Below are 23,256 nucleotides of genomic sequence, written 5' to 3'. Positions count from 1 at the left end.
TCTTAATCTTCCCCGAGTTTGTCTGAAATTTGGCTATGCATATTCAAACGCATGAGAAATGACATCGTTATCAAAATAAACGGCGCTGAAACGTCAGTGGGGCTTGAGGGCTCAGGAACAGTTGTGCTATGAAGACGAATTAAAACACACTTCCAAATTAGGTCTTTGATGGGATTTCTTACAATTCTGGTGTTTGCCAGGCCACGAAAGAAGCATTTAAAAAACTGGCAAAACTGCACGATCACGTCCCTCGGTTACATGTTCCAGCGGGGGCGTGGGAACGCTAATACGGCGTCGATCTGATCACCGCTCGAGGTCTCCGGTCACAACGTTTTATGCCGCTGCACCTAGATAAATATCTGGGGTGCTGTGATCAACGCCCTCTCTTTACCTTACCTCACTTCGTCCCTGTTGCGTTTAGTTGTTACACATGACTTTTCACATACAGAGCCCTTCTTGGCCCACTGATTGGCATGCCTGTTTCCAGCATACTCCGCTGCCAGTGGACTGGAATGTTGGCGGCAGCGGCGGTCGACGATTCCACCGATTTATGGTTTGACAGCTGTCACAGTTGGTGTCCACCTGTGACAGCTGGCGCGGCCCCCCCCCCCCCCCTCTGTTATAGCTGGTGCCCACCTACCACAGCTGGCGCTCCCTATGACAGCTGGTGCCCGCCTGCGACAGCTGGCGCCCCCCCCCCCCCCCCCCGCCACGACACAGCTGAAGCCACCTGTTGCAGCTAGTACCCCTGTCACAGCTGGCGCCTGTCCGCCACAGCTGGTGCTCACCTGTGGCAGTCGGTGCCGAGCAGGACGTCGATGGTGGCGTGCAGCGTGGCCCAGCTGGCCTGGTGCGTCAGCAGCGCCAGCAGGTACGCCCGGTTACTCAGCAGGCCTCGCTGCTCGCCGCCGCCGCGAGACGCGAACAGCATCTGACGAGCACGGCAGCGCGCTCAGCACGACGGGAGCGCAGGCGGAGAGCCAGCCCGCGCAGCAGACGCCAGGCGTGCAACCCCCCCCCCCCCCCCTACTCCCATACAGAGCAGGGGGCATTGGGACAATATCTGCGGAGTCTCAGACGAAAGGCCAGGGTGCCTTGTCCATCTACCGGCTACAGCAAATTGTGCATAATGCTCGCACACATGCAGGGAGCGATTAGGCAGTGGACAAGCGGCCCCAGCGGTCCAATGACTGACCAGCCCCCCCCCCTTCCTACGGTGTTAGGAACGGCTCTCATCACCTGCAGCTGGATGTCGGCACAGGACGAGATGATCTCTGGTTCCAGCAGCTCCAGCCAGTCCACCAGCAGGCCCACCTGGCCCTGCGTCAGGCTGGCCGCCGCCTCCTCCTCCTCCTCCTCGTCCACCTCCATCTGGCGAGACGACGCGCAAGACTGTAGCGATCGGCCAGGTTGGAAGCGGCCCGGATGGTTTAATGTGTGTCGGTAGCAGAGCGCAGCCTTCCGGGTTTCGCGCGAGCTGCCCAAGTTTTTTATCCTTACACGTTCGGGCGTTTTTACACATGCAGTTTGGCGGTACTAAAATTTGCAGAGTTAATGTTGTTAGGCCCGATTTCAGCCCATTGGCCTGTGTGACGGAACTCGCTGAGCCCAACAAATCGATAATCCAGCCCACACCGCCACCCCGAACACTATAGCACAGCAGTCCCCGTCAGCCGACGTCCAGACCCGCTTCACCTGCCGCCGGGCCACGCGCCCCCTCACCTTGACCTCGCCCGAGCCGGAGCCGGAGCCGGAGCCGGAGCCGGAGCCGGGGCCGGGGCCGGAGCCGGAGCCGGAGCCGAAGCCGGAGCCGGAGCCGGGGCCGGGGCCGGGGCCGGGGCTGGGGCCGGAGCCGGAGCCGGGGCCGGAGCCGGAGCCGGGGTCGGCATCGGGGCCGATGATGGCCGGGGCGGCGCCGGCGCCGGCGCCGGCGGCGGCGGCGGCGGCGGCAGCGGTGGCCGAGTTGTGGCGCAGCAGGCAGCGCGAAATGGCCGCCACCAGGTGAGGTGTACGCTCCGTGGTTAGACACTCATCCACCAGCCGGCGCACAGTCGACTCCATCCGGGCCGGCGGCGTGTCGGAGATCACTGCCGGAGACGGCGGCCGGTCACGACCGAATCGCGACCCATTCAGACAGGGACGTACTAATAAAGGGCAGGTATGGCATGAGCGGAGGGCTTGTTCAACGTTTTCACTTCGCGTCATGAAAAGCCACGAACTTTATAAGACGTAAACCAAGTCTCATAGACCATCTGTCCCCGCACTCACAAAGCACACCCCGAAACTGCAACATGGAACTGATCCGTCCGCTGCGTCATCACGGCCTGACGCCCACCAAACCCTGCTCGTGCTCCGGGCCGGGACTGGCAGCCAACAGCTGACCAGCTACACTCACGCTCGGCCAGCTGCTGGTCGTCGAGCGCGGCGGCGGCCGGGCGACGCGGCGCGGCCGGCGCGCGCCGCTGCTGGCGCCGGTACGTCTGGCAGATGGTGACCAGCGGGCCGGGCGGCGCCGGCGAGCGCGACACGATCATCTCGCACACGGTCAGCAGGTCGGCGCTGAGCGGCGACTCTGGCCGCACCTGGCGGCGCAGCCGAGGCCGTCACGGCGGGCGTCACGGCCGCCGTCACGGCGCAGATCAGACACACTGGAGCGGCGGCCGGGACGCCACGGGTCACGGTGCAGGCGTGTGCGACACGCGGGGGAGCGCAGGACAGTCTTTGTCAACCGCGGTGATCGCAGACAGGACTCCGAGCAGCCGTGTGTGCGGCTAAGGGCATCGGCTCCAATCCGCAGAAAGCCGCTTGTCGGCGACAACTGCTGCGGACGGAATCTATATCCAGATCAGCGTTCAGGTGAGCTTCATGTGAAGCATGCCGGCCCTGCCCTGCCAGGAAGGGCAGGTCACCTATGCCACTGTGAGGAGCCGATGCCCGCGCCGCAGTCTGTGACCGAGAAAGAGGGCGGGAGGGAGGGAGATGAGGGAATGTCACCACTGCGAGGAGCCGAGGGAAACAGCAGTTCGGGTCTGTGAGACGACGACGACGAGCTCTCCTCCCACGGCTGTGAGCAGCTGACGCATACAGGGCAGTCTCGGCCCATGAAGCGGATTGACTGACTGACTGAAAGGGTGAGTGAGTGAGTGAGTGAGTGAGTGAGTGAGTGAGTGAGTGAGTGAGTGAGTGAGTGAGTGAGTGAGTGAGTGAGTGAGTGAGTGAGTGAGTGAGTGAGTGAGTGAGTGAGTGAGTGAGTGAGTGAGTGAGTGAGTGGGTGAGCAAGTGAGTGAGTGAGTGAGTGAGTGAGTGAGTGGGTGAGTAGTGACTGAGTAAAAAACTGAGTGACTGAGTGCGTGAGCGCGCGAGCGAGCGAGCGAGCGAATGAACGGTACCCACCACGGCCGTGAGGAGCCGCAGCAGACAGCAGGCGGCCGTGGGTCGCGTGTGCAGCTGCCTCAGGAACGCCGCGCCGCCGTCCTCCCTCAGCAGCTGCAGCAACGCCGCGATCGTCGCCTTGGTCACCAGACGGCCTGTCTCGCGGGCCTCCATCGAGATGCACTGCAAATAGAGACCAACATGTGAGGACGAGTGCCCCTAACCGCCTGCCGCCATGCGCAGAAAACGACATGACAGTCAAACCAGCAATGAACGTAGCCGGACCCTAGCCGACGACCACACGATAAGCACCACGCATTGTTGTGTGGTGCTGTGAGTGTCTGTGTGTGGTCAATGTTACCCTGTTTTCTTAATACACTGGGCCTCTGAACACCAACTCTAAACATCTTAGCACTTGCGGTCACGTGCTCAATACGCGGCTATTGCGAGCCACGCGGCCGGCTACACGCACCCGCTGCAGGCTGCGCAGCTGGTCCTGGTGTGTAGTCTCCGACTGGTCGAACAGCTCCCGAACGAACCAGAGCACCTGAGAGGGCGCCAGAGCCGTCACCGGCCGGGTCACGGCCACGGGACTGGGCCGCACCGGCGACGGCAGCTCCAGCACCGCTGCAACAGGGTCGCGGCGCGCCGTCAGCACCAGCGGCGTGGGAACAGGGCGCGGAGCTCTAGTGTTAGGAGTAACCGTACATCAATATACCACGGGGTACGACATGTTAAATTACGACATCAAGCAATCATTGGGATATATCATGAGCATTTTTGAAGCTTCTGGCAGTGCTAATGATCATGCGATGCTCATGATTGCGAAGTCTACGCTTAAACTGTACCTCCTGATATACTTAGAGTCGGTTATTATCAAGATAAGAACTCACAATGTCAACAAACCACGAGCTTAAGGGATTCCCTGCATCTATCGAGCGAAACAGGGTGACATAAGCTGCTGCCAGTTCCGTTTGCACGGCTTGAACAACGACACACATATTGACTCCAGTCGCTTGCCAAAATACGTGGCCAAAGGAGTTTGACCATAAAGGCAGCTCATGATCCACAGCAAAGCCAGCACTCCGTGAGGGACTCACGCTCGGGTGACTTCTTTTCCGCGTCGGTGTCGAGTATCGCGGCGAACTGGTGGCCGCCCTGGGCGCCGCGCTGGTGCTGCACCTCCACCAGCTGCGCCATGTACTCCTTGTTCATGACGGCGGCAGCCACGGCCACCGGGTCCGTCGACACGGCCGCGTCCAGCGCGCACAGCAGCTTACTGCCGACGGCGGGCGGCGCCGGTCAGACGGGTCAGCCCAGGCCGCCTGCGGGGCGAGGGCAGCAGGAGCGCGACGGCCCCGCTGGCGCGCCACGCATCCAGAGGCTCGGCGGCGGCGCCGACCGCACCGACTGCGCAGGCTGACTGACATACAGAGCCATGCACACTCGGGAAACGTGGCTCGCACACACACACAGAAAACAAACCAGGTGATTGTGATGGTGAAACAAACCAGATTGAACACAAACAATACTGCCACGCGCGGCACGCAGCGGCGATCACCGCTTGCCGGCGGTTCCACCCCGGGGGTCTGAGACACCCCGCCTGCCGGCGACATCTGCCCCAGACCAGCCACCAGCGCCGTCCACCAGAGGCCGGCCCGCTCCTCCTCAGCCGGCGGTTCCACCCCGGGGGTCCGAGACACCCCGCCTGCCGGCGACATCTCGCCGCGGCCAGCCACCAGCACCGTTCACCACAAGCCGGTTCGCTCCTCCTCAGCCGCGATCGGCCGCCGCCGGACACTCACGTCATGCTGGGCACCGGCACGCCGAACGACTGGATGAAGAGCACCAGCTGGGCGGGCTCGAGGTCGGCCAGCGCCGCGTCCACCAATCGGGCGGTGGTGCTGCGCACCATGCGCAGCTTCAGCCAGTCCTGGTACAGCGGCGTGGCGTCCAGAGCGCGCGGCGGCGGCCCCGACACCGGGAACCACAGGTCGATCAGCTGGTCGAACAGGGCGTGCTCTGCAGGGCGAGAGGGAGTCGGGGATGTGAGGGGGAGGGAGGGTGCAACGAGAGGTGGACTGGCGGCGCTGTGACACCACACAGCGCGCGGAAAGCGCACGACCCAGCTGCAACCGCGACAGCGACGACTTTCCATAAACATCACACCGAACTTAACCACACACACACAACGGCGACCTGGAGGAAAGGCACCACAACGCGGATCACCATGCTGCCAACCGACAGATGACTGCTCAACGCAGACACAAGCTCGCAACACCCGACTAGCACGCTACTGACAGTACATAATACACGCCAGTGCCAGCACACCCCCAGGTACCGTCACGGAGCGGGTCACCGAACCACGGCGGCCGGCGGTCGTCACGGAGCGGGGCACTAGACCACGGCGGCCGGCGCGCAGTCGGCCGCCAGCCCGGGCCAGCCGACACCGAGCGGGGCACCGAACCACGGCGGCGGGCGGCCGTCACGGAGCGGGTCACTAGACCGCGGCGGCCAGCGCACAGTCGGCCGCCGCGGTCCGGATCGGCCAACACACACACACACACACCTGGTCCCGGGTGGTAGGTGAGTAGGATGACCGAGGCCTGCACCACCAGCGTGTTGATGGCGGCCGTGCGGCCCGACGACCAGCGCACCAGCACCATTTCGGCCGACTCGGCCCAGCCGACGGCGCCGTCCGGCTCGCCCACCTGGCGACGGCATACACACCCGCAGCTGTGACTCGGGCAGGGTGTCAGCGCCATTTCCGCTCCGCACAGAAGTCACGGGCATCACTACTGCTTCCCATCATTATGCATTACATGGTTCAAAATACGCCGGGTCTCGCATTTTTCATCAATGCTATGCATCAAATACAATTGGTCGCATACAGTACCAGCACACATGCACTATTCCTGTCGTCACAAGTCGGTAACAGGGTCCGGAATTCTCACCTGCAGAACGACCCAATCCCTCGTTCCCCGCTATCCCATCTCCCAACAGGGCCCTGACCTGCTGCATGTAGGTGTTGAAGATGTGCAGCAGGGCGCGGAGGGTGATGTAAGCGGCGGGCAGCGCGCCGGGCTCGGTCGGCAGCAGCGCGTTCACGATGTTGCTGCGCTCCACCACCAGCTGCGCCAGGTCCACCACCGTCTCGGTGAGCTCGGGCAGCGGGTCGGCCGCGCCGTGCGCCACCAGGAACTGGATGTAGGCGCCCACAAGACCCGGCTCCGTCTCGTACTGCGGCGGAGCGAGCGCGCGGAGTGAGCGGGACGTGACGCGGAGCAGGTCCGTCTCCTGCTGCAGTGACCGGGGGTGCCGTGTGACGAGCACGATCAGGGTGAGCCAGGCTCGTCCTGAGGCGGAGCAGGAGCCGCAGTACGACGGCGTGTGAGGCCCAACAGGCTCCGTCCCTCACTGAGGCGGAGGCAAGACACCATGCCACGCGTACATGGAGAACGCTCTCATACAGAGGTACACGGGACACGCACGGCGACGAGACGTGACGGAACAAGCTTTGTCTCATCCTCAGGCAGGGGAGGGGGAGGGGGAGAGGAGGGAAGGCGGCAACGTGAGGCGCGTCATGATACAGGCTTATGGCCGTACTGAGGCAGACGACGGATGCAGTGCAAGGCGTGACAAGGAACAGGCTCCCGTCGCGCACTAGAGCGGAGTGGAGATGCAACGCCGGATGCGTGACGAGGAGCCGGCTCCGTTCTCAGTACCCGCTGCGGGTAGGGGAAGCTGCACTCTGTCTCAGGCGGGAGACGCTGTGCCCCGTGTCAGCGGCACTCACGTGACAGGCGATCCTCAGCCCCTGTATGGCACCCTGCCTCAGATGGGAGAAGTTGGGCACCGCCGGCAGATGGCGCAGCAGCCAGGCGTACGGCTCCTGGCCCTCTGATGACGTCACGTCCGGCGGCAGCAGCACCAGCTCGAACCCCTGGCCGCGCACGGACGGACCAAGTCGCACCGAGGAGTCCGAGCAGCACGCACCGACACGACGCGGGCGGTCGGGGCGAAGGCGGGCTGGGCGCACGCCGACAAACAGGGCACCGGCATCGGCACGCCGCGCTAGCGTCACGCGATGCAGGGGGACCATGATACAACGAGGCACGAATGCTGCAAGTCAGCTGACTGGGATCCCGTCACTTCCAACTATCCCGTCGCCGCCACTGGTCGGCCCGCGGCGCCGACAAGGCGCGCCGCCTGCGCCTGCCGTCTGAACGCACCTTGGCCGCCTGCAGGCGCGCTTGGCGCTGCTGCGAGCTCAGCCTGCGCAGGAAGTACTCGACCAGCTCGACGTAGGCGCGCTGGTCGTGGCCCGGGTGGCGCACCAGCCGCTGCAGGTGCGACAGCAGCTGCTGGTGCTTGGCCTGCGTGGGCGGCCGAGCGGCGCCGCCCTCCTCCACCGTGCCCACTGACTGGGTCAGCAGGAACTCGCACAGACACTGCACTGGCAGGACACTGCGGGCACGCGCCGGCGCAGTGAATGACGCACACACATAGGCGGAGTAAGTGAATCAAACTCAAACAGGCGAAGTGAGTGACTCTCGAACACGCGAAATGATGCAGACTCACAGTGGGAGAGTGTCACTAGAGCACTGCGCCTTTAGAAACACCCATTATGCAGGCTAAACAGATACCAGCAGGCAGCACGCTGTGGGCATGCCTGAATGGAAGTGTTACTGACCATAGCAACAGGCTGCTATGGGCTGGTAGTGGAGAAGAACCCATTTCCACACAGTGGCCACAACACGCCCCAAATGTCGCAGAAACCGCTGATATGACTCGCATGGCGTAGCCAGAACAATGCATACTGTTCAGCGACCAGACAGGGACATCCCAGCCCGCTCACAGTCACAGTCTGATGCTACCAGCCATACAGCACAGGCTCGACATCGTCAGACCGAGGGGTCAATGACCGCTCCCGAAGCGAGAGCCGAGACTATTGCACGCCCTACGCGCGGCGCGCACACGCGATGATGATGATTTGAGCCACGGGATTGGCAGCCGTGAATACCCCTAGCGAACCAGACCGACAACACGCTGCCATTGGCTGAGGTCGGGCAGCGCGTCCTTCCCCTCCGGCAAGTCCCACCTGAACCAGACCGACAGCAGACTGCCATTGGCTGAGGTCGGGCAGCGCGTCATTCCCCTCCGGCCAGTCCCACCTGAACCAGACCGACAACACGCTGTCATTGGCTGAGGTCGGGCAGCGCGTCCTTCCCCGCCGGCCAGTCTCACCTGAACGCGCCCTCGTTGTTCTCCACCAGGTCGGAGAGCCAGGGCATGCTCTGGTTCGGCCCCTGGCGGTGCAGGATGTCCAGCAGGAAGTCTGGCTCGCGTGACGTGCAAAGCAGCTGGCCTAGCCGTAGCGTGCCGTTCAGCTGCGTCAGCTGCTCCAGCACGGCTGCCGGCGGCCGGCGGCACGGCCCGCCCGGGTCCAGCGAGATCAGCTGCAACAGGCCGGCGGCGGCGGCGTCAGCGGGTGACGCCGGCTGAGCAGCCGGGCGCCGGCCGGCTCGGACGGAGACGGTCCGACCGCACCTCTGCCGAGCTGGCGTCGCGGCACGTAACGGAAGCAGGCTGGTGGTGTATCAGTGGGCCAGCTGCCGGCTACTGAATGAGTCGGCAGCGGGGGGCCGTCTACGTTATCGGATCGGCACCGGCATCGGCAACAGGTCAGCCCCCGGGGACAATAAGGACCCTTCCAAGTCCGGCGGGGGAAATGGCCGATAGTCATTTTTTATTCATTGCTCTCAAACTGACATAAATTTTCTGAAAGTCGGGAAACTCAGACCCCCCCCCCCCCCCCCCCCGGTTCTTCCATCTGTGTCAGCAACCGGCCAGTGCCCGTATTCGTGCGTAAGTACCACCGTCACTGGGCAAGTGCCTGTGCGAGCAGGCTGGGACCTGCATCAGTGAGCCAGTGCCCGAGTCAGTGTGCCCGTGCCTGTGCCAGCGGGCCGGCAGGCACAGTCCGGTGGGAGCCTATCTTAGTACCAGATCAGCATGCACCAGTGGCCTGGTACCCATGCCGGTGGAATGGTACCTGTCTCAGCAGGCCACTGCCCATCTCAGTCAGACAATTCTTTCAACAGGTCAATTTCTGTGTCAGCAGGTCAGTGCTGTGTCAGAGGTCAGTACTGCGTGAGAAGGTCAGCTCCTGTGTCAGCAGGGCTCCTGTCAGCTCCTGTGTCAGAGGTCAGTACTATGTCAGAGGTCAGTACTGTGTCAGAAGTCAGTACTGTCAGCGAGTCATACTGTGTCGCAGGTCAGTACTGTGTCAGCGAGTCAGTACTAAGTTAGCGGGTCAGTACTGTGCCAGTGAGCCATACTGTGTCAGAGGTCAGTACTGTGTCAGAGGTCAGTACTGCGTCAGCGTGTCAGCTTCTGTGTCAGCGCGTCAGTTTCTGTGTCAACATGTCAGTACTATGTCAGAGGGTCAGCGTCGTGTCGGAATGTCAGCCCCGTATCAAAGAGTCAGTGCCTGTGTGAGAGCGGGCCCTGACGCCCTCACGCATGTCCACACCTGTGTCAGCAGCAGACTGTTGGCCTCTGTGATGGTCTGGCCGGTGGAGGCTGCCGCCAGGTGGGACTCGTACTCGAGGATCTGGCGGCCCTCGATAGCCGCGATCTGCAGCTCCTTGGTGCGCGCCTCGTCCGCCCGGTCGCCGGCCGCCATCGTCGGCGGCGGAAACCGGAACGAGCTGGACAAAACCGGATCAGGCGTTACGTGCTGTCCGTGTCGAGAAAGGAGAGGTCTGGATCACGTGACGAATGAATCAGCACATAGAGCTACCAGGTAAATGGTGACGAAGGAGTCAGAACGGTACAGACTACAAAGCTCCTCTACAATGTGGGGTATTGTCATTACAGGCGAACACAAACAGCCCAGGAAGAGCATTTGATCCGTGTAATCGCAGCCGACTCTCCGGGAAGTCTGGTGCGTCATACACGGAGCCCACGTAAGAAGCCACCAGACGAGAGCGTCATGAACAGTCGTTACCGCCAACCGAGAAGCGGCTCTGGGCGTGCATGAACAAATTGGCGGCGTGCTCACTTGGTTATACACATCTCCGCCGGGCCTGAATGAACAAATTGACGGCGCGCTTACTTGGTTATACACATCTCCATCAACATCTTAAGCGTGTCATAGTGCTCCCAGGCCATCTTGCCAAAGTTGGTGGGATTGTGAGCGCAGATGATGAGCAGGATGACCCAGACCCGCCAGTAGCGCTCCTGGATGGCCAATTGCGGCGGCACGTAGCCCTCCGGCAGGCTCATGTGCTCGGGCTGCTGGTACACCGTCAGGTTGAACAGCACGTCCACCAGTTCCAGCTTATCGAGCTGCAGGGTGGCCGCGCCCTCCGACTGCAGGTGACACTGGGCCGAGCGGCGCACCAGGTTCTCGGCCACCTCCAGCGCGTTGGCCGCCGGCATCGGGTGCGCCTGCCGACACCGCGGACGCGTCGGGTCACCGGCCGGTCACGGCGCCCGGGGCTGCTGCAGTCAGCTGAGTGTCAGCCCGGCGCCGCCACTCAGACGCAGTTGCCGACAGAGCGGGCGACGAGCGGCACGGGGACCACACAGAGGCGGTGCCAAGACAGTTCTCGAATCAGCTGAGTGTCAGCCCGGCGCCGCCACTCAGACACGGCTGCCAACAAAGCGGGCGGCGAGCGGCACGGGGACCACACAGAGGCGGTGCCAAGACAGTTCTCGGATCAGCTGAGTGTCCGCCCGGCGTCGCCACCCAGACGCAGCTGCCGACAGAGCGGGCGGCGAGCGGCACGGGGAACACACAGAAGCGGTGCCAGGGCAGTTCTCGGACCAGCTGAGTGTCAGCCCGGCACCGCCACTCAGACGCAGCTGCCGACAGAGCGGGCGGCGAGCGGCACGGGGACCGCTCAGAGGCGGTGCCAAGGCAGTTCTCGGACCAGCTGATTGTCAGCCCGGCACCGCCACTCAGACACAGCTGCCGACAGAGCGGGCGGCGAGCGGCACGGGGACCGGATAGAGGCGGTGCCAAGGCAGTTCTCGGATCATTCTCGAGCAGGCTGCGTTCGAAACAGCTTGAAAACGGTAAGTTCCGGGCCGGCGTTGGGAACGGCACCACAGATCGACCCCGATCATCAGCTGACCAGGGCGGAGCGCACGTCAACCCGGGCCGTGCAAGGCGCGGCCGCCGCCCGGTACCTTGGAGAGGCCGATAAGCAGCACACGCAGCAGGGTGTCCTGCAGCACGGGCACCTCGGACGCCACACGGATCATGAGCGCGCGCTCCGGCTCCGGCGGCCAGTTGTCGTGCTTGTGGTACGTCTCGGCCGGCTCCATGAACAGCACCTGGCGACGCGCAGTGCGTGCGGTGTGTAGGGGAGACACGGGAGCCGCGGGGCACGGCCCTGCACAGCGGATGTGCTGCACAGTGCGACACACGCTGGGGAGCCTGAAACAGCTGCGTTCTAAAATCTTTGGTTGTCAAAAAGATGATGCTGCGTTCAACACAACAGCTGCTTTCTAAAATCTTTGGTTGTCGAAAAGATCATCAGAAACACCGGCCACGCCCCTGTGCATTCTAGCTCGGAAGAATCCAACAAGGGAACTTTGCCCAAGACTTTACACAAGTTTGCGCAGTATTCACGGCACCTATACGGAATGTTCCAGATACCAAAGTACCCAAGTTTCCCCAAATACTGCATACACACCCCTCGCCTCCAGTCTCCGACCCACGGAGGCTCGCCTGTCTCGTCTCTGACCCCGGCAACTCCGTGCGCCCTGCCGTCCCCTCCCCGTCCTGCCAGCCCCCGTCGGCCATTACTCAAGAAGTGACACCGAGCCGCACCTTGTAGACGCAGTGCGTGAAGTCCGTCCAGCCCTTGGCCGTCATCTCCGGCACGGCCCCGTACAGCCACTGGACGGCGTCCTGCTGGATCAGCGACACCTGCGTCTGGTACGCCTGCGGGCAGCGGGGCGGCGGCCGACGTCAGGCGACAGCGGAGCCGAGCACAACCGAGTAGCGGCCGACGTCAGGCGACAGCGGAGCCGGGCACAGCCGAGCACCGTCTGCGCCGGTAGGCTGTCACTGGCGCGATCCGGCCGGCCTCCCGGGACAGACCGGAGCACCCGCGGCCTCGCCCGTGACCCCGGGACCGGGACGTACCGTGAGCGCGGCCGTGTCCCGCTTCTCGCCCGGCCGGGACGAGGCGGCCTCCTTGACGGCGGCGGTAATGGCCAGCAGGATGCTGAGCGACACCAGGTCGCAGACGGACGTGACGTACCGCTCACGGAACTCGAATTCGCGCACCGCCTCCTGCCGGCAGCACGTGACGATGGTCAAGATGCGGCACGATACGGTAAGCCGCGAGTCGACGTACACGGCGCACCGCCCGCCCACTGCCAGCGGCGTGTTCGCGGTCAGAGACCGGTACAACACGGAACACGGCGCAGCGGCCCACGGCGCGCACCCGAAACTGCAAGGGACGGAACACGAACGCACCGCTGCTTTATGTGATGCCTGGAAACCGCGCCGCAGCTGGCAATAATGCACTGAGTGATTCCTTACATGGCCACCTGCGCGCCACTCCATCGGCACACGGTACCGATGAGGAGGCTGAAGTCCGCCCTGAGCAGCGACAATCATCCAAACACTTAGAGGTCGTGTGCTTTTTATATCAGACCATGTGACGCAATGTTTAACGAGTTTATGTTAACTCGTCAATGTTTAACGAACTTTCTGGTCAATGTTTGACGAGAAAGGAGAGAGAGGACGGTGACTTGTGTCATACGTCGAGACCCACCAAAAAGTACCATGTGCATGGAAAGTCGCCGATAAATGAACACATAACCAGCTACATACGTGCACACACTGCTACGTCCGTGCACCAGCAAATACTAAACGGCACACGGGCACAAAAAGTCCGCACGCAGTTCACACCTTTCTATCTTGGAAGAGCCCAGAACAGAACTTAAAGAAGTCCACTTCGTAGCGTAGTGAGCGGCAAATCTCCCTCCAGAGTGGTCGCAGCGCACGCAGGTAGTAGTCGTCCTTGTTGAGCAGCAGCTCCTGCGCATCGGCAAGCACAGACGCCGTCAACCCCCGGTCCGATGGCGACTGTAGCTCCCACCAGTCCCATCTCCCAGCTCCTGCCAGACCTCATCTGCCTGGCCATCTCCCGGGACCTGGAGAGATCAACAAATTCTTGCAACATTTTGTCTTAATCATCTGCCTGGCCGAGACCGGGTCAGGGCTCGCCCCGGAGTCCCAGCGACCGCCGCCGCCGCCACTTACCAGGAACACCTCAGCCAGGATGCCAGCCGCCTGCTGGGTCGAGTGCTGGAACACGGTGCCCAGCACGGCCATGTTGTGCGGGTTGCGCGCCTGCGACAGCTCATTGTAGATGGTGTGCTTCAGCAGGGTGGCCATGTTCTCCGGGTGCGCCGCCAACAGCTCCCTGCCAGCAAGCGATGCGATCGTCACACGTCTAAGTCACGCCGCCTCGGATGTCGCCGCGCGCGGAACGTATAACGGGACAAGAATACGCAGCATTTCATCTTTACTGACACTACGTTACGGAACATGCCAGGTAATCAATGGAACGGCTTCAACCCAGAACACAAACGAGGCAAAGTATCATCGAGTAGCGCTCTCCAATCATAGCTCTCCGGAGGTTTTCTGCTGCTCAGTTAGGAGTTGGCCGGACGGGAGGGAGCGTGGCGACAGCACGGTCCGGGCGCACCTCATGCAGTTGAGGTAGAGGTTGATGATGGGCTTGGCCTTGAGTCTGAAGCGGACCAGCTGCGAGATGACGTCCGTGTCGAACTGGGTGTGCGATGTCAGATTGGTGCAGAGCGAGACGAGCAGCTCCTGGGCCGGCCGCGACCACTTGGGGTTCTGCAGCCACACCTCCAGGCGGGACACCACGCGCTGGCGCACCTGCCGCGCACAAGGCACGGACCGACCGTCACAGCTGGTTGGACGGCCAGCGCAGGGTATGTGCCGCATGACACAACTCACCACCTAAATACCAGCCGATTCAAACTTCACGTCAGAAAAGCAGATCACGAACTACATGACGCAACAATCAGCCTCCCCCTTCCTCCCCCCTCCCCCCCCCCCACACCAGTGGTCAGCATGCTCGCAATAAAGAACGTGTGCGCAATGCCAGCGCAGGTACTGCCACAGTCGAGAGTTGAAGGTGCATCACGTTTTACATGTAGTTTTCCTTTAAATATTTTTTCCGTGCCATCCCCATAGCCGCAAGTTAGGCCTGGAAGCAGGGAAGGAGCAGCTGTCGCCTCTATGCGGCGGCGGCTTCCATCCCACGCACAGTGGACACCAGCAAGTGCCATCGCCGACCGTGCGGCAGAGGCCGCTCACCTCGGGTATGCCGCAGACGGTGGACACCAGCCAGCGCCAGCGCCGACCGTGCGGCGGGAGGCCCCGCTCACCTCGGGTATGCCGCAGACGGCGGACGCCAGCCAGCGCCGACCGTGCGGCGGGAGGCCCCGCTCACCTCGGGTATGCCGCAGACGGTGGACACCAGCCAGCGCCAGCGCCGACCGTGCGGCGGGAGGCCCCACTCACCTCAGGCATGCCGCAGACGGCGGACGCCAGCCAGCGCCAGCGCCGACCGTGCGACGGGAGGCCCCGCTCACCTCGGGTAGGCCGCAGACGGCGGACGCCAGCCAGCGCCAGCGCCGACCGTGCGGCAGAGGCCGCTCACCTCGGGTATGCCGCAGACGGCGGACGCCAGCCAGCGCCAGCGCCGACCGTGCGGCGGGAGGCCCCGCTCACCTAAGGTATGCCGCAGACGGCGGACACCAGCCAGCGCCATCGCCGACCGTACGGCGGAGGTCGCTCACCTCGGGTATGCCGCAGACGGTGGACACCAGCCAGCGCCAGCGCCGACCGTGCGGCGGGAGGCCCCACTCACCTCGGGTATGCCGCAGACGGCGGACGCCAGCCAGCGCCGACCGTGCGGCGGGAGGCCCCGCTCACCTCCGGTATGCCGCAGACGGAGGCCAGCAGGCGCAGGATGTTCCTGGTGACGGTCTCGATCGGCTGCTTCCGGGGGCCGATGTACTCCTTCACGGCGTCGAGCACCAGCGCTCGGATCCGCTCCTGCTGCGTCTCGTACCTGAGGCGGCCCGGCACGGCGGCGGCGGGGGGTCAGGGCGTGACCTCCGGCACGGCGCGGCAGGTCAGACCGGAGCACGCGCCATATGGCTGGAGGTCCGCCACCACCACCCGCACACACGGCAGGTTCGTTACGACCGCCCTCGGTAGGTCCGTTACGACCGCCCGCACACGCGGTAGGCCTGTCACGACCGCCAGCACACACGGCAGGTCCGTTACGACCGCTCGCAAACACGGCAGGTCCGCTAGGATCGCCGCACGGGGCGAGCCGATGTCAGCTCAGCACGCACGGTCGCCAGCTTGGCTCGCCGACCGTGACGGGCTGCCCGAATGCCGACTCACCTAGGCATGACGGTGTGGCCCGACTTCTCGTCCAGCACTATACTGAAGCCCATGCTGTCGTCGTCGTCGTTGCCCGGCGCCGAACTGGAGGACGCTGCGGCGGGGACGACGGGGCGTCACGTGACCGCTCGAGCGCACGAAGCGAACGCCCCGCACGGCCTGCGCTCATTGCAACGGGATCCTGTTGCAGGCGCTGTAAGCGCAGTCGCAACGCTGTTCAGACGAAATGGCGCCTAGACAGCATGCGCCTGAACAGGTGCCTTGGACAACACCACGCTGAGAACAAATGGGCGCATACCACAATGGCAACAACAATCACATGCTCCTTACATGGCAAAACTCAAACCATTCAGGTCTATGAACAGCACTCCCAGCAGGGTCCCAAGCGCAAGAGGAGGGCAAAGCTTAAGACTCCAGCAGCTAGTGTCAACAGGACGACTTCAGCCTCCAGGAGTTCGTAGCTCGGCGGTATCTCCACCCACAGGCGCCGGGTGGCGACGGACAGTCGGGCCGCGCGCTCAGTGTGATGTCCGGCTGCAGCATCGACTTGGGCGAGACGCGCGTGCCGAACGCCGTCACCACGTTGTCGACGAACGGCCGGCACTCCTCGCTGTCCACCCAGAGCCGGTCGCCGGCCGCGTCGTCCAGGTACACCTGGCGGCGGACGTGCCCGGTCAGCCGCGGCGGCACGCGGCTGGGGGCCGCGCGTGCGGCTGCGCGGCCGCGACGGGAGCCGCGACGCTCGCGACGACCGATGCGAACGCACAGAGAGCGTCGAGGCATTGATACTACGTCAGTAGCTCTAACGCGTTCAAGACCGCTCCTGACAGACCATTCCATCTGGGACAAATGGGCTGCAGCCAGCGCCGCAACCAACCATCATTCGACATCACATTGCCGCTGCGTGTTCGCGGACAGCGCCACCGACCGCACGGACAGTGCACACGGTCGACGCCCGGACCCAGCCCGGCCGAGGCGGCCTCTCACCGCCGCCGCACACGGTCGACGCCCGAACCCAGCCCGGCCGCGGCCTCTCACCGCCGCCGCACACGGTCGACGCCCGAACCCAGCCCGGCGGCGGCCTCTCACCGCCGCCGCACACGGTCGACGCCCGGACCCAGCCCGGCGGCGGCCTCTCACCGCCGCCGCACACGGTCGACGCCCGGACCCAGCCCGGCGGCGGCCTCTCACCGCCGCCGCACACGGTCGACGCCCGGACCCAGCCCGGCGGCGGCCTCTCACCGCCGCCGCACACGGTCGACGCCCGGACCCAGCCCGGCGGCGGCCTCTCACCGCCGCCGCACACGGTCGACGCCCGGACCCAGCCCGGCCGCGGCGGCCTCTCACCGCCGCCGCATACGGTCGACGCCGGGACCCAGCCCGGCCACGGCACGGTCGACGCCCGGACCCAGTCCGGCCGCGGCAGACTCTCACCCGTACGAAGATCTCCTTCCAGTGCGTCTCGTCGCGGAACACCGAGTAGAGCAGATTGGCGGCGAGCACCTGCACCTGCGGGTTGCCTTTGGACTTGAAGCTGGCGGCGGCGTCGCGGCGCAGCAGTGAGCAGACGGCGGCCAGCGCCGTCTCCGAGCAGAAGGCGGCCGGCTGGGTCTTGGCCAGCAGCAGCAGGCTGATGGTGAGGCCCGGCTCGGGCTTGGCGCGCTGCATGTGCAGCTGGCGCACGGCGCCACAGATGAGCGCCTCCGCGCGCAGGAAGTCGGCCTCGGCCACGGCCGTCACCAGGTCGGCGCTGGCCGGCAGCTCCACGGCCACCGCCAGCCACGCCTCCGTCTCGGCCGGCCGCGGCGCCTGCACGGACGGCAGCGCGGCCGATCAGAGGGGGAAGGATCTACTGTGGACTGGGCTGGGATCGCCAGGGCATGGGGTTTTGGCTGAGCTGGGGTTCAATGGGGGGCTTGTTGGCGAAAGAAAGCAATCATGTATGGACACTGAGCCGCTGACAGATGGACGCTCGCTGGAGTGGATGCTTATATTTAATTTGGACCTTTGCATTCCATCTGCTTCTCTGAAGATATATGGTACACATCAGCATCACAAAACATTTATGAAACACACATGCACACACACACATGCATGCATGCACGCACGCACGCACGCACGCACGCACGCACGCACGCACGCACGCACGCACGCACGCACGCACACACACATACACACACACAGATATATATATATATATATATATATATATATATATATATATATATATATATATATATATATCATAACATTACCTGTCTGTCTGTTGGTGGTCTTCCACCTGCAGTCATGCCCAGCTGTGGCTTTGGTTTTTTCAGCAGGCCAGATGTTCCAGGCTCCATTTTCTTCTCAGATTTAGCTGGTAACCAAAACATTCACGAAATAACTATCCCGTATATCAACTACATGGATATGAAGTAAAATATGCATCTGCCATCATTTATAGCATTTAGACAAACAGATGGGTTGAATATCTCAGGCCTAAGACAATCATTGTTCCATTTAGAAAACAACTGCTACTAAGATGCAATTGCATAAAATTCTATGGATACAATTCTATGCATTTACACACCTAAATCATGACATGAAAATCAAACCATTCAAACTAAACACACATCACATTCTTACAGAGCAGGATGTTGCCTGGTTTCATCTGTGCAGATGGCTGGTGTTTGGATTCCATTTCCAGTCTTGTAGCTCCTTTTGAGCCCAAGGCAATAAGGTCTCCATGGAGAGGGGCCATGGACTTTGCCTTCCCACCTCTTTTGGATGGACCAATGCCATGCTTATTTCTTTCCATCAATACTTAGTAAAATGTAAAACCTGAAAAAGGTACTCATAAGCACATAGGTGGTACAAGTCAGGTACCAAAAAACAGCCCCACAGCATGGTGGAAAATATACAAGACATGGGTATGAGCTGCATTACATATTTCAAATTTGGGTGCCATGTGAGGTGGTCAATGACATCACTGTATATTTTGAAACTAAAGCCACATGGTAAATGATTAAAAGCTAGAAGTGACCAGAAAACATCTAGACCTAAAACCAGGTAAATAGTTCAAAAGCAGGCATGTACCACAGTGATGGCAAACCACACTGTGATGAAATACATCAGGCTGTCTGCCAACTGCCTTTATTTCTTTCTCTCACTGCTCAAAGATTTCAAGGTTACCTGGTGGTCCAAGAGGACAGCAACATTTCTGACTAAAATCTGAGCTCATGGCAAGCTCAGAAGACATGCAAAAATATTAGTCAGCTTGGTGCATTAGCTAAAAATGTGACTTTTCCTATGTGTTTTACACCACATTTGATTTAAGTACAACTCACAGCTTGTACTTAGCCCACACATGGATGGAAAACATCCTGGCTAGACCAATAGTCAGAACAGATATGAAAACAAGAAAAATCAACCATCTATTTTTTTGTATGGGATGTGTATAGGTACACCTCAGCCATAGATATTGCACTTATATGGCAATAAAGCATAAAAATCAAACGACAAACAATGCACACAAAATAAAATGAGACAGCAAGTGAAGGGATGATCTTGTGATGGAGGGCGATCCTACACCCAACAGCTCCAGACCACAAGTAACTGCGCTTCAGTTAAGGACATTCGCCTAAGACGTAGCTTTGGTCAAAGCTCGTCCCCTAACAATGACACTTCTCCTACACTTTTGGCACTCTGCAGTGCCAGCGTTATGGCTCCCCGGCCCACACCGGTCTCCCCCCTTCCTGCGGACTGCTAAGCACCGAGGCTACAAACCCTCTTTCCAAAACAAGCGCCAAATATGCCGCGTCTGCCGGACGTTAAACACACTTTGCTGTTGTGCCGCACCAAGCGGACTTATAAAATAACTTGCTTATTAAAGTAGGTTTCTTGGTAACAAGCGCAGGAGATTGCCACATAGGATTCATAAAACAAATAAGCAAAATTAAAAACTACTACAACCCATTTATTAAGCGTAGAAGGCTTCAAGAAGTTTAAGTTGTTATTATCGAATAGTGTGGCCAGATACCGCCATTCCGCCTGAGTCGCCGACGGCTACAGAACGTTGTTGACGGCGGGTCTGGCTTGGCGTTGACGCTGGTCCGAGGGACTGGCTGGCATTGGTGCTAACTTGGTACGTAATGACAATAGTTTAATACTATGCAAGTGTTAAAAAGACGATTGGTCCCACAGTAGATTGTTAAAAATATAGTGCGTGGTGCCTTTCGAGAACTAGAGAGTATGAGGCATTGGGTTCATTTGAGCTGGAGCCTGCGCTATGGATTGCTAAGAATATAGTGCGTGGTGCCTTTCGAGAACTAGAGTGCATGAGGCATTGGGTTCATCTGAGCTGGGGCCTGCGCTGTGTCGTTTTTTGTCGCATGTGCAATCTGTTTCAAATAATACTGAGTTTGATGACTGAAATTCCAGACTTTTTTGTGTCTTCATAATATTTTTCATGAATGGTACTAAGAAAAGAGTTTGTTAGGCTTGTGTGCATATCATGAATCATTCCCAGCCAGCCAGCCTGGAGGTCACAACTTTTATGATTCCAACATAAAAGTGGATAATGATTCCAGAGTGCAACTTATCAGCCACACTGGATGCAGAATGATGAAATATTTTCACTTTTGTACTTGGCCACTGCATTTGAGGTCTTTGATATAGAACACTGTCAAGGTCTAGTGCCCAAATGCCATTGCATGTTTATGGTAAAAGCATTTCACAGAATTCATACTGAATATCAAGACTACACATATTGCAGGTACTAGATGAATGCCAGGTGCGTTGAGATCTATATAATCTTCAAGATGTGTGATATATCTCCATGCAACATATAACTTTTGGGGTATCTGTTAATATGTTTAAGTATTGGACCATCAAGTAACTCTTTTCCTATGTTATCTCCCATGATAGACAGAGCCTACCAGTGGCAGCATGATGTCTTGTCTTAGTATTTTTCAGGCTTGTATCTCATTTGTTGCATGCTAAACATGACAAGTTATAGTAATCATTGTTGGCTTATCCATGTTATGTACTTGTTATTTGAATGTAAGTTAAATCCATGTGAAGCACACATTCCTTGCAGGTGTTTTAAGTGTCATGCCTGCAACCTGAGCTAGTAATACTTTATTTGAAATATCGGCACATTATGTCTTGTCAGAACACCTGACTGCTGGAATGCATGAGGCCTCAAAGTTCTATTAATATCTTCCAGATATGTCATCCAGTCACCCATTTTCGTAGAGCAGTGAAACTAAAAAGGATGGAATGTCATGATGACTATGCAAACTTATTGATGACTTGAAGCAAATGATGAGGAATGGAAGGAAAAAATCAGAAATAAGTGGTATCAATACTCTCTGCTTTATATATGCTGACTGCATTCCTAGTCATGAGCTCTTGAGACTGTCAGCCACAAGGGGATAAAACGGTATAAATGCAAGCAGGTGGAATTACAGGCCCACTTTAATTGTGTTCTAATAGAAGAGTTAAGAAGAGTTAAGGTTAAGTGTGTAAATGGCTAGTGAAATGCATGCTGTTAAGTGCTGACATGATTATCATGCTATTAAGCTAGAAAGGCCTATGCCACCCTATCTTGGATGATTCAGAATGTTTATGCTAAAAATAACTTGTCTTTAATATACATGGCCTCATTTGTCATGGACTGAAATTTTACTTCACCATTTCACTTGGTATTGTTCCTATTTCTGCCATTTCTGTTTTGTTTCAATCATATGCCAATGTATGCCATTGTTTAATGTCTGTGTAAAAGGTGAATTTGATACACTGATGTCCTGGGGTATCAGCATGTTATTTCAGCATGTTTTTTTTCCAGTGACTCTCAGTAAGACATTCAGGGAACTCATTATGACCATCATGTGCAGGTGTGGCTGATGAGCGAGCGGCCGCCGCCGCGCCGGCCCGATGAGTGACAAGATCGGCAGCCTGCCCACCGGCGTGTACGCCGCCGAGGGCATCCAGAAGCGGCGCTACCGCAAGGGCCGCGTCGAGTTCCTCGTCAAGTGGAAGGGATGGAGCCCCAAGTACAACACCTGGGAGCCGGAGGAGAACATTCTCGACAAGCGGCTGATCGAGGCGTTCCAGGGCAAGGAGAAGGAGCGGGACGGCACGCCGAGCCGGCGCGGGCCACGGCCGCGCCGGCTGCGCGAGCCCGACGAGCGCGCCGGCCCGGCCGAGCCTGCCGAGCCCGACGAGCCGGCCGAGGCCGACGAACCCAGCGATGAGCCCGATGACAAGCCGGAGCCCGAGAGACCGGGCAAGCGACGCGCCGAGCTGCTGAACGACGCCGGCAAGATCGGCGTCACCATCTCCACCACCGGGCCGCGCTCGCCGTCGGCCAAGCTGGCCAAGCTGTCGCCGCGCCGCGCGTCGGCCGAGGCCGGTGACGCGCCGCCCAAGTCGCCCAAGATCAAGATCATCCCGCCGCGGCCGCCGGAGCCGGCCGAACGCGGCCGGCGCCGCGCCGAGCCGGCCGACGAGCAGCTGGTGATGCCACCCGCCGAGTTTTGGCGCCGCGTCAACCCGCTCATGGACCGCATCGTCATCACGGACGTGACGGTGGACGCTGGCACCGTCACCATCCGCGAGTGTCCCACTGCTGAGGGGTTCTTCCGCGGCGCGGAGACCGACGCTGACACCGACCCTGCCCCCGCTCCCGCCGTCGCCCCCGCTGTTGGCGAGGGTGACAAGAAGCCGGCCCCGCAGCCGGCTTAGGGAGTGCACCGGGGCGCTGCCGCCAGCGGGGGAGGGGGGGGGGGGGGGGGGGCTCTGGACTCGCGCGTGTCGTTAGCGTGCCTGTGCGTGATGAAAATCTGAGCTATTTTTCGACGGTTTCTCTCGTGTACTTCGACGCTGGAACTTGCTGTAGTCATTGTGCTGTGTATGATAGCCAGATGATGACTAGAGGATCAAATGTGGGTATCAAAATGGTACGTATAGGTATCGATTGCGCTCATGTTGCTGCGTTGTGCGGAGGTAAGAATCAATTGTACTCGTGTGGGCGTGAATTAGCCACGCGGAGCGAATGGTCCTCTTGACTCTTCCATTTTGACTTCCCTTGTTTACGTCCGTTATTGACTCGATCGAAATCCATGGTGTACTATATTCATGTTGGATTGGATGCTACACCCGCCGCGTGGAACCGTGTAGCACGTCTTGCTCTACCGTTTCCGCATGGGGGTGGAGGTCGCGTGCCTAAATGACATCGGTTGTGTCAATGCGCTGCGCCAATGCAACAGGCATATATATATATATATATATATATATATATATATATATATATATATATATATATATATATATATATATATATATATGTATATATGCGATTTCAGTGGCTTCGTGTCCGTTTTTTTTTACTGCACGTACGGTCAGAAGGAATGCAGATG

At 59.8% G+C, this 23,256-nt stretch overlaps 2 protein-coding genes across 2 annotated transcripts; one reads left to right on the top strand and one right to left on the bottom strand.

The window, feature by feature from the left end:
• Positions 1-784: 784 nt before the first annotated feature.
• Positions 785-19,217, bottom strand: LOC119111066 (integrator complex subunit 1). The gene is made up of 26 exons (XM_037234892.1): positions 19,183-19,217; positions 17,262-17,387; positions 16,336-16,463; positions 15,854-15,947; positions 15,406-15,512; positions 15,309-15,373; positions 14,112-14,308; positions 13,664-13,826; positions 13,310-13,438; positions 12,536-12,685; positions 12,218-12,331; positions 11,572-11,718; positions 10,493-10,827; positions 9,908-10,085; positions 8,620-8,831; positions 7,605-7,839; positions 7,169-7,315; positions 6,385-6,612; positions 5,942-6,083; positions 5,178-5,394; positions 4,473-4,651; positions 3,845-3,999; positions 3,394-3,555; positions 2,457-2,582; positions 1,240-1,371; positions 785-931 (listed from the first exon to the last, which is right to left on the bottom strand). The coding sequence occupies exons 1-26, from the start codon at positions 19,215-19,217 to the stop codon at positions 785-787; spliced, it is 4,050 nt and encodes a 1,349-aa protein (XP_037090787.1).
• A 725-nt stretch (positions 19,218-19,942) lies between these two features.
• On the top strand, positions 19,943-23,046 carry LOC119112212 (chromobox protein homolog 7). The gene is made up of 2 exons (XM_037236309.1): positions 19,943-19,979; positions 21,733-23,046. The coding sequence occupies exon 2, from the start codon at positions 21,773-21,775 to the stop codon at positions 22,580-22,582; it is 810 nt and encodes a 269-aa protein (XP_037092204.1). The 5' UTR covers positions 19,943-19,979; positions 21,733-21,772; the 3' UTR covers positions 22,583-23,046.
• The last annotated feature ends 210 nt before the right edge of the window (positions 23,047-23,256 follow it).

Source organism: Pollicipes pollicipes, unplaced genomic scaffold (genome assembly GCF_011947565.3).
Source record: "Pollicipes pollicipes isolate AB1234 unplaced genomic scaffold, Ppol_2.1 Scaffold_7261;HRSCAF=8764_pilon_pilon_pilon, whole genome shotgun sequence".
NCBI classification, from domain to species: Eukaryota; Metazoa; Arthropoda; class Thecostraca; order Pollicipedomorpha; family Pollicipedidae; genus Pollicipes; species Pollicipes pollicipes.
This window is presented reverse-complemented; position numbering and strand designations above follow the sequence as displayed.